Here is an 11107-nt window from a genome sequence, read left to right on the forward strand (position 1 = left end):
GCGCCCGCTGGGTGGGCGGTGAGAGACAAATGCACGAGAAAACTTGTTTTTATTTGATTGTTAAGCTTTTGTTATTTAATTGTTAAGCCTCCTTCTACACACAAAGTTGTGAAAAAAAGGTTGTGTTTGGTTACCATCTTTTAACCAAAACTCCTTGGCCCTTTGCTTCTAGTAATTGCTTCCAGTAAGGCAGTATGCATTTTGATGCTCAAGAGCCCTAAGATGTTGGTACTAAGCCTCCTTATCGTTTGTCCTCCCCTTCAAGATATCCATACGCTTGGCTCAATAATCATTCTAAAAGTGGTAAAACACCTCCCCCATTTCCAAACTGCCTCGCTACAATGTTGAATGCGGTTCAATAGATTAAATCCCGTTGACGATGCCCAGCTAGAAATGACCACTTCACGGCAAGTGGCCTCCCTCAATTATAGGTTATCAAATTTGAATTTGAGCAGGGCTTGGTGTATCAATTCATTTCTAAGTAATATACCAAATAATGAACTTTTAATACACAAGAAATGAATTTGCAAAAAATGAACATTTAATATATTAACAATGAACATTTAGTATATTAAAAACACACTTTATGTTATAGTTCATCTTATCAGGTGAATCATGACTCATATATAATGACTAGTATTTTTTATGCTTGATGTGCAAAAAATAGGTGACCAATATTGCGATGCGCAAAAAAATAAGTGCTCAATATTGGTAATTTATATTAAAATTTTAAATTTATTTAGATTTTAGATTTTTAAGTTATTGTAAATAATAATAATAATAATAATAATAATAATAATAATAATAATAATAATAATAATAATAATGTAAAATATTTTTATAAATTTGATATTTATATTTTAGGTAATAATTAACAAATAACTCCAATATGTATATATTATTATTAGTGAAAAAGATAAGAAAATATATGGTGGATGCATGTGCATGATAACAATAGTGAAAAAGATAACGGAAGTTATAACGATAGAGGTATGTTTGTCCAAAATATTGTAAAGTACAACTTTTATAGCATAATGTATAAAAAACTTAACGGAAAAAACGGACATAAATGAAGGGTATAACTTTCATTCACACTTATTATGTTTTTATATTATATATTATATTTATATTTATTTATTATTTAGATTGTTAGAGAATTGTATGAATGGAGGGTGAATACTGAATTGTTGATTAATTGTAAATTGAGTGATATGATAATATGTCTCACTTTTAAAAGCAAGAGAAGATTTATGGTGTGTTTGGTTCGCACATGGGAATCAGAATTAGAATGGTAGAATGAGAATGATTAGGCTAAGAATGAATAATGGGATGAAATTTTTATAAAATAAGGGAATAAATTTTTATATTAATGAAGTATTCCAAACCTATAGTAGTATTTTATCAACCAAACAATAACAATCACTTTCATATCTATACCTGAGTGCTAAACTTGCCAACCAAACACACCTGTATCCTGTATCCAGATAGAATAATGACGGAATTGACATTTTAACCATTGATAAATTGATAAAAGAGAAAAAAGAAAAAAGAAAAAAAAAAGAAGTTAACATCAACAACTACTCCGTACTACCGATATTCTACATTGCAGTGAACATCACTACAGTGGAGCCGGAGCCATCTAGGGTTATATTCCCTCCCTAGCTTTCGGTTTCTCTCTCCTCCATTGACGACGACGACCGAAAGCAACGACCACAACCGAGATTCATGAACTCTGAAATCTTCTGATTGCAAGTCCGTGTCATAAAAAGAATCGTCAATATTTTGTCCACAATGGAGCCTGAACATTCCAACGACTCTCAAGCTGAACAGCTCAAACTCCGAGCCAATGAAGCCTTCAAAGGTACAAACTTTATCCCGCTCTCCTATAAATGTACACTCTTGTAATGATGGAATAAACTGATTTTTTTTTTTTTCTTTTGAACTTAAAGCGCATAAATTTGGGCAAGCTATTGATTTGTACACACAAGCAATTGAGTTGAACAGTAAGAATGCGGTTTACTGGGCTAACCGTGCCTTCGCGCACACTAAACTGGAGGAGTACGGTAGTGCTATACAGGATGCTACCAAAGCTATTGAGGTTGACCCTAAATATTCAAAGGTAAGTTCTGAATCATAGAGAAAGTGTTGTCATTTGGATTTTTCAAGTTTTTATTTTTTAATAGGTTCTCATTGAATATTCTAGGGGTACTATAGACGAGGTGCTGCATATTTGGCGATGGGGAAGTTTAAAGATGCACTCAAAGATTTTCAGCAGGTTTCTTCTTCTACTACTATATATTTTTTTTTTCCTGTTTCAGCTTTATTGCCTGAAATGTATTTCTTCCACTTTCATGGCTCTCTGGAGCTGTTTATGGCCATGGTATAATGATTTATGAAGTTTCAAGTTTTACAGACTAATTTTTCATTTTTTCAACAAACTAAAGCAGCTCTTTAGTTAAATCTGATATTACAAGACAAGAAATTTGCCTATGCAAATTAAGTTTGATGGCCTTCAATTGTGTTTTTTGCATGGTTCCTTGCAAATGCAGAAAATGATAATTCAGAGATTGGGATACTCAATGCAACTGATGGTCTCACTATGTGTATCTCAGCATTTTCTTTCTCATTTCTCTGTTGATTTAGGTCAAGAGATTATGTCCAAATGATCCTGATGCTACGAAGAAATTGAAGGAATGTGAGAAGGCTGTGATGAAGCTTAAGTTTGAAGAAGCTATTTCTGTACCTCAATCTGTGAAACAATCAGTAGCCGATTCTATTGACTATCATTCTGTAGGTATGGCAGCTAATATATAAGCAATTATCCTTGTGCTATGTTCTGTTTTCCTTTAGCACAAACTCAAATTTTAAAACTTAGCCAGAAGTACAAGTGCCTGGTGGTCTGAAGGAAATAAGGAACTTACTTCTATTAGGATTTCTGCAACATGCCTTTTCATTTGTATCGCTTATTTGCTCTAATTCTTGCTGAGACATCACTGATTGCTGTCATGGGTGGGATTTATGTTTGATTTAAGAAATGCAATTAGTGGATGATATAGAAAGATATCGTTCTGTGATCTCATAAGTCATAACGACTATTCTGGTCATGCAAATGTTGGTCGTTTAATGTCTATTGTCTAATTTGTTGAAACAAGTATTTTAGCATCAACATATACTGAATATGAGGCTTGGTAGTGGTGTTACTGGTGTCTGAAGTAAAGTCTGGTGTATTTTGGCTTTATTTAGCCTTTTCGTTTACTCTTGCAGAGGGTACTTAGTGAGTTGGTGCTTCTTTTGGATGACTCCTTCAGCTATTAGCTGGAAGGATTACACTAGCCAAAGACCTTGTAGTTCTAGTGGCTTAAGCCTGTGACTCTAAGTAGAAGGCATCAGGTTTAATCCCTGTACCCCAGAAACAACCTTCTATAAAGTCAACTTCAACTTTTAAACGATTTGGTTGGGTGAGTGGGTTGGGGGGGGGGGGGGGGGGGGTGCTACATAGTGGTTGGTTGAAATACACACCCTATGTTGGGACTTCAGTATAATATTAGTCTCTGAAGACTTTAGCTTTCTAGTTATAATTACTCTATCTGGTAGTACTCAGAATTTAATGGTGTTCTAAAGTGCACTAAAAAAATACTCCGTATTTGGAACAGATTCTAGTTGGGGATTGGTTGTCACCTTTTTATGTCATTTTCTCCTACTAATGAGCGGGGTTTAAGAATTTAATGCTATAATATTCCTACAACCATGGGTCCTGGTTTGGCTTCTTAACGATTTTGATCAAGTACTACATTCTTTAATTTTATCAGGAAAAGAGTAATATATTATTTAACCTATTCAGAAGCAAGATCTCCTTCTTTTACTCTAGTCAAATTTCACTATGTTCATATTCTATATGTCCTACCATTTATTCTTATAGAAGTATGTGTTAGCAGTAAAACATTTATCTATTTTAATGTTATAGGGTCAGGCCCTGGCTACTCATATGTTTCCACCAAAGTAACTGCTGTAGCAGCGGCAGTAGCACTAATGGCAGTACTGGTGGTATATATGGGATCTACACCAGCCACAGGGGTGGTGGCAGCAGCTTTGGCAACAGTATTGGTGGTATTGGGAACATTTTGGTGGGGTCGCCTCAATCTCAGTTTCTTTACCAAGAGTCAAACAGTTGAATTAGGTTTGAGCCTTTAAGTATAAACTATTAGTTAATAGATGACCAACTTTAGAAGAAAATATCAGCGAAATGACGACAAAACACCCAACTGACAAAATCAACCATAAATCATGTTCAAACTAAACTCGATCCTATCTCTTTGTCAGTCATGTATTCTCAATTTCTTGGGATGGGTGATATAACAACTTTTTGCTTATTAATTGAGAAGAGCAGTTAATTTCTAAAGTATAGTGTGAACTATTCTCTTTTGATTTTTCTGATAAGTGCTATATTGCCTGCATACTAAACTTTGAAGTTCTAGCAAATCTTATTTAAATTATTAGTTGCATATAAAACTATTGTGTTCTTAATAAATCATTCCACCTGCTTTCAGTAGTAGAGAGAGTATATTTGATTATATATATATTCATAATTTTTTGATAGCCAGTTTCAAGCTAGACCTTTTCTCATGTATTATGTCTAATGCTATATAGATTCTCCTGAATAGCTTCTCATTTGAATTTTTGTTGGTTCTTTTGAAATAAGAGTAGTCAATAAATTGCTAAAACATATTAAGAAACCAACCAGTGTTGTTTCCCTGGAATTCACTTACTTTTCTGTTTTACACTTGTAGAAGTGGAGCCACAGTATACCGGTGCAAGGATAGAGGGAGATGTTGTAACTTTAGATTTTGTGAAGAAAATGATGGATGACTTCAAAAACCAAAAGAATTTACACAAAAGGTATTGCCATTTATCTATGTAGTATTTCTCTCATCTTTGAACCTGCAGACTGCTTCTAATTTCCACTGTTTCATGGATTTTATTTTGTAGATATGCGTACCAAATTGTTTTACAAACACGCGAAATGCTGCGATCATTGCCTTCGCTTGTTGACATTGAGGTTCCTCAAGGGAAGCATTTTACTGTATGTGGAGATGTGCACGGCCAGGTAAGAATCTGTTAGTGATTGCTGCACTATTCTGTTTCTTTATTGTCATTTTCATTATACTGTCTTTTCCTCTTTTTGTTGTCGTACTCTCCTTACATTTGGCATGTTTCTTTTAATGTTACATATATACTTGCAAGCCTAATCTCTGCTGGATCCTTAAAGGACCTGAGAAAAGTTTTCATTTTTTTTTTAATTTACCATGTATGTGCCATAGCAGAGTGATATATAGTTTATGTTACGACTCTGGTTCTGTATAACTTTCATCCTCATGGAGAAGCTTAACTCGAAATGTATGTAGTCAAACATCTAGGGTGGGGGATTAAGCAACATACTTTTGAAAGATATGGTATATGTGGATCTTGAGTTAAATGGTAACAAATATAATACGTATGGCTAATGGCTGTACGCATTTATCTTAAAATTGTAATTTGAAAAACTGACCATTTGGGTGCTTTGTTTGTTGTGTTGGGCATTTGGCTATGCAGTATGCACACTCTCTTTTGGTGGTTTAAGGAGTAATTATTTATTTGTTTGGGGGAAATGGTGGTTGGCCTTACATTACTGATTCATGTTCTGACCTTTTAAAATGTGCTTGCAGTTTTATGACCTTCTAAATATTTTTGAGCTCAATGGGCTTCCATCTGAAGATAATCCATACCTCTTCAATGGTGACTTTGTTGACAGAGGGTCTTTCTCTGTTGAAGTCATATTGACACTGTTTGCTTTCAAGTGCATGTGTCCATCAGGTAACCCAGGCACCCATTGGCCATTTCTATTATTGTTTGCTTTCAAGTGTGTGTGCCTTTCAGCTACATTTTCTCAAGTGGATCGTTGCATCTCATTTAGCTGCTAAATTTCCAGCTATGTATCTCTCTCGAGGAAATCATGAAAGCAAGAACATGAACAAGATATATGGTTTTGAGGGTGAGGTCAGGTCCAAATTAAGCGAAACTTTTGTGGAACTTTTTGCGGAAGTATTCTGCTGTTTACCCTTAGCTAATGTGATAAATGGGAAGATTTTTGTTGTCCACGGAGGGCTTTTTAGTGTTGATGGTGTGAAGCTCTCTGATATTAGGGCAATTGATCGGTTTTGTGAGCCACCAGAAGAAGGTATGGTCCATGAAAGTATTAATATGTGTGTGTGTGTGTGTGTTTTTTTTTTTTTCCCCCTGCATGAAACAAGTTTGGGGTTGGTGGTTTGAGTTCTCTGTTTCCATCTGTGAGAAATAAGCAAGTTGGTAGTATACTTGAATTTCTTAATGCGAATGGAGCTACTATAATCTTTTGCGTTTAAGGAGTTTCAAGGTTCATCTGTAATGTTCATCAATATTATGATGTTTAGTGGAAGCCTTTGTTTCTAAGTTTCTATTTATTAGGCATTTTAGATGCTAAAATCTTTTTAAAGTAGTATGGTGTTTTGAAAATCTGCAGCAGGCTCTTGTCTAAGTCAAATTGTTCCATACTTCTTGGTTTAATATTTCCAGGGTTGATGTGTGAACTTTTGTGGAGTGATCCACAACCTCAACCTGGGAGAGGACCTAGTAAACGTGGTGTTGGTCTCTCATTTGGCGGGGATGTAACAAAAAGATTTTTGCAGGACAATAATCTAGGTACTTTTGTTTTCCTCTTCTTGCCTTACTGAGCAGTGGAAGTGGATTAGAATTTCTCTTTCTGCCTTTATTGTCTTGAGATTTCATATCGTATTTAGAAAATGAAAATTCTTTATATACTTATTTCAGAGTTAGTTGTGCGATCTCATGAAGTAAAAGATGAAGGGTATGAGATTGACCATGATGGTAAACTCATCACTGTGTTCTCTGCTCCAAACTACTGTGATCAGGTACTCTGCTTCTGAGTTTTCTTCTTCTCGATAACTTGTTTAAGCCTTTAATGTGACTCTCGATGGATTACTTGTAAAACTTTACCACCTATGTTTTTAGAACTTACTGCACATAAAGTGATACCTCTATATTCAAATTTTTCGGGGATGCTCTAAAGTAATTCTTGGTGATCCATTTGTGTCCACCTCAACCAAAGAAATGGATCTAGCAGTATGCCGTGTGCTGTATAACTTTATTTAGAGAGTTCCTGTGTATTGTCGTAGAACATCATCTCCAGTTCAATCTGACGTTCTTGGCCTTGGTTTCTGTTAAATGTTAATGAATCTGGTAGAATGCCTTGTTTTCCTTTCAATTAGGTTTTTTTCCTAGTAAACTGCATCTTTTGTCATGTTTTCCTGTTAAATGACTCATTTACTGCTTTGATACTCTTGCAATCACTTGTACAAGATTTGCACTGGAAGTCTGGAAGAGTACAGCTGACTTATCTATTGAGCATCAAATTGAACACATCATATTAATTTTACAAAGTTTCTTCATTAATCTTCGGAATGCATTAAATATAAGATGGGATGGATATCGCTACTATATATCCTAAATGTGATTTCGGAAATGGTGCAGATGGGTAACAAGGGAGCTTTTATCCGTTTCCAAGCTCCTGAGCTTAAACCAAATATTGTCACATTTTCAGCTGTGGTAAGCCTCTAGCTTCTCAATGCATTTTATCAGTTCTCAAACCGTAGAGATAAACAAAATTTACAAGTTTAACTTATTTGCTGTTTGTATGAAAATGAAATTCCAGCCACACCCTGATGTCAAGCCAATGGCATATGCCAACAACTTCCTTCGGATGTTCTCATAGTCCCCAAGCATAACGGATTTTGCAAGCTGCTGGCAGAGAGCGGAGTTGTCCTGAAAGGCGGGTGAAGGTAGGGCTGGCTCGATCTTGTTGACTATACAATTCTCTAGCCGATATTTTTTGGGACTTTCCTCACTGCTTATAAGAATTGTCACAGATTTTGTTTGTGTTGAAAGAAAATATAGGTTTAGTTGTAATAGCCCGCCCAAATAACAAGATCGTCAGGAATGTATTGCCACTCTGTTTATCTGTATCCATTTGTGCAAGATTGTTATTGATCGATATATTATGATTGGCGTAAACCGATCCGGAAAAGCGGAGCAAGGAAGTATGAAATGGACCCGGGGCCTTGAGGTTGAGCCCCGTGCTCGGCCCAAGGCACTTCGGCCATAATGGGCTCGGCCATGGTGATCTCGGCCGCATGAGGTCGGCCATATGAGCTCGGTCCTATGAGTTCGGCCATGTCGAGCTCGGCATGGCTGACCTGCGGACTCGATCTCAACCCGGGCGTGGTCAAAACGGGAGATGCAACCACCCTAAGTTTAGGTGGGGTGGTTGGGGGGTTTGGCTTGTATAAAAACCCTCTACAATGTCTCATTAAGACACGTTCACTAATTTTATTACTATTGTCTTAACAAATCATTGTAATAGCCTGTCTATTAGGCTATTATTATAATACGATATACGGTCCTTGCGATTTTATGACATCGTTTTGCCTATCTATCTATTTCATATATACGTTCTTATCGGGTTTAATTAATTTGGGTTCACCTCGGTTAATTAAATCCATTAGTTATATTTCTCATTGGATGTGAAGAATCCAAATCATTTTTCCAAAAGTAGAATCAGTTTTAAACTTTCATCTTCACTAACAGGGCGTTTGGTTGGAGAGGGGGAATTACGTGGGAAAGGAAGTGCAATTTCATGGGAGATGAATTACTGAAAATAAAGTGGGAATTTAAATTCCAGTGTTTGGTTTACAAGAATAGAATTATTAGGAATTTCAATTCCAATGTCTGGTATACATGGGAATTGAAAGGGAATAAGTATAAGTAGTATAAAGTCAAAAATGTTCATTGTTGTTGTTAGACATTAATTTTAGGTTAAAAAAGGAATGCGTAATTTTGACTCATCAGTATTTTTTTTTTCTTCCTAAAATCCCATGAATTAAAATCCCAAAGGGGAACATGGGATTTTAATTTCATGAAAATGGAGGAATTGCAATTCGTTGGGAATTTTGTGGCCTTTGGAATTAGGTGGGAATTTAAATTTCCTTCAACCAAATGCCCTTTAACGTGTAGTCTGCAATTGTTTCTTTGGAGTGTTTGGCAATTAGCTAAAAGCTTTAGCTGATTGTGTTAATTGTTTGGTTTAGCTGATAATATGCTTGTAAATTAGTTGTTTACCATTCGGAAAATGGTCGAATAGACCTTGAACTTTAGGCAAAAATGTAATTAGGTTCTTGAACTTTAAAAATGTGCAATTAAACACTTGAACTTATTAAAATGTGTCGGATAAGTCCGATTTATTGGTAATCAGCAGGTTACCAGTAATATTATTGACGTTGACCATTGTTGACCATCGCTAACCACCATTAAAATCTTAAAAAGCAACTTCTGGGCGTAGAGAGGACAACCAGATATGGTCGTCTTCTCCACCGGAGAAGACGACCGAACAGTGTTCCTCTCCGGTTAGGTTATCTATTTTTTTTTTTTAAATTTCTGTTGTCATATTTTTTTTTGTCAGAATTATTATTGAAAATGTCGCCGGAATCTTTTTGACCGGTTATTCCAGGTGAATAATCGGCTATTAGGTTTAGACGCACCAAAATAACAAGTTCAAGTGTTTAATTGCACTTTTAAAAAATTCAATGACCTAATTGCACTTTTGCCTAGAATTACTATTATTATTATATTATTATTATAACAAATAATATATGTGTTCATTTTCAAGAAAATGAACCAAACAAAAAAAAAAAAAAACTTACAATTTATTAACTTTCAGCCAAATAAAAAAAAAGTTTTCTAACATTCAACCAAAAAACAAAAAATTAAAATATTTTTTAAAAAATGAGTCATTTTTTGAATTTTATTTTTTCGAAAAATATTTTCAAGTTTTCAAACAGATCCGTAGAGTGATAAATTTTAAATGATTTTCATCTTTCTAGACTTTCATCAACTTTGTACGAGTCTATACAAGTCTATAAGACAAGCATTTATAAACTTTTTCATATTAAAAAATTTACAAAAGTTATGTTATTGAAAATTCTAAATTGAATACACCCTTACAAACATTTCATAACTTTTACTATTAATACATTATTTATAATTTCCTTACAAAAACAATTATAATATATAATATATTTTTATGTATGTATAACACTCAGAATTATTAACTATATACATACACACGATGAAACATATAGCAAATAGAAGAAAATTCCCCAGTAACAAAACTCTATATGTATGCATATACATGTCGAAATAGAATAATACCTAGAATATCATAACATCACCATACGTGTCAAGATGCAATTCTTTCGATAAATAGTGCCGTTATTCTTTATAATGGGAGGAGATAATTTTTTTTTTAAAAGATATTTATAAGAGAGACTTCTAACTTGATTCTAAAAGGATAACTATATAAATGAAGGGAAAAAAATAATCATATCCTTTAAGCTAGATTTACTTTCGTTAATATCATAGAATTAACTAAGTGGCTTATGGTCCACTAGTATTGGATTGTTTCCCTAAGTGCGAGGTGATAGGTTTGAACCTCACTTGAGGCAAGTAGTGTGTATATATAGGGTATCCCCCTTCCTTATAATAAAAAAAAATATATCATGGAATTAGATTTCTAGTTGGTCAAAACTTTCTCTAAGAAATTGGTCTTGGCTATCAAACGCCCTATATATTCAAAGTTCAAACTATCACGTATATCTATTCTAACTAAAAATATGAACTCAAAAAACATTACATGAGTCTAATATGTACGGTAAATCAACTAGTATAAGACAAAAAATGTGTCTATAGTTGTTGTTTGCAACAATAATAAAATTTTTGCTATGATTTTTTTTATAGACATGTGTGAAAGACAAAGAAAAAAGTTTGAAGTTAGAGAATTGGATTTCAACTATTTATATTTGTAAAGGAAAAATCTATAGAAATCCCATCCCATAATAATCTAAAAACATATTTCAATCTAGTTTATATCCCTGATTTATGTCTATTTTTTCTGTTAACATATTTTTTGTACCTTATGCTATAAAAATTGTACTACATAATTATTTGGACAAAAATATCACTA

General features: G+C 34.2%; 1 protein-coding gene across 2 annotated transcripts; it reads left to right on the plus strand.

Annotated features, from left to right (window-relative positions):
• The first annotated feature begins 1563 nt into the window (after positions 1-1563).
• On the plus strand, positions 1564-8067 carry LOC109162102 (serine/threonine-protein phosphatase 5). 2 transcript variants are annotated; one of them, XM_019310792.1, is made up of 13 exons: positions 1564-1861; positions 1950-2119; positions 2204-2275; positions 2644-2794; positions 3965-4177; positions 4788-4896; positions 4987-5104; positions 5703-5850; positions 5966-6214; positions 6589-6714; positions 6844-6944; positions 7564-7638; positions 7745-8067. In XM_019310792.1, exons 1-13 carry the CDS (start codon positions 1792-1794, stop codon positions 7802-7804), a joined length of 1662 nt encoding a protein of 553 aa, XP_019166337.1. In that variant the 5' UTR covers positions 1564-1791; the 3' UTR covers positions 7805-8067. The 2 variants fall into 2 exon arrangements, with proteins under 2 accessions (XP_019166337.1, XP_019166338.1); XM_019310793.1 differs by lacking the exon at positions 3965-4177 and having other exon boundaries at positions 1569-1861.
• The last annotated feature ends 3040 nt before the right edge of the window (positions 8068-11107 follow it).

This window comes from Ipomoea nil, unplaced genomic scaffold, assembly GCF_001879475.1.
Source record: "Ipomoea nil cultivar Tokyo-kokei standard unplaced genomic scaffold, Asagao_1.1 scaffold2926, whole genome shotgun sequence".
Lineage (NCBI taxonomy): Eukaryota > Viridiplantae > Streptophyta > Magnoliopsida > Solanales > Convolvulaceae > Ipomoea > Ipomoea nil.

What these genes read in the sequence shown, in the direction of transcription:
- LOC109162102 (XM_019310792.1), top strand. Translation starts at nt 1,792, where the DNA reads ATGGAGCCTGAACATTCCAACGACTCTCAAGCTGAACAGCTCAAACTC. An exon ending in CACTCAAAGATTTTCAGCAG is followed by an intron (nt 2,276 to 2,643) that starts GTTTCTTCTTCT and finishes CTGTTGATTTAG; the next exon opens with GTCAAGAGATTATGTCCAAA. An exon ending in GAGTCAAACAGTTGAATTAG is followed by an intron (nt 4,178 to 4,787) that starts GTTTGAGCCTTT and finishes TTACACTTGTAG; the next exon opens with AAGTGGAGCCACAGTATACC.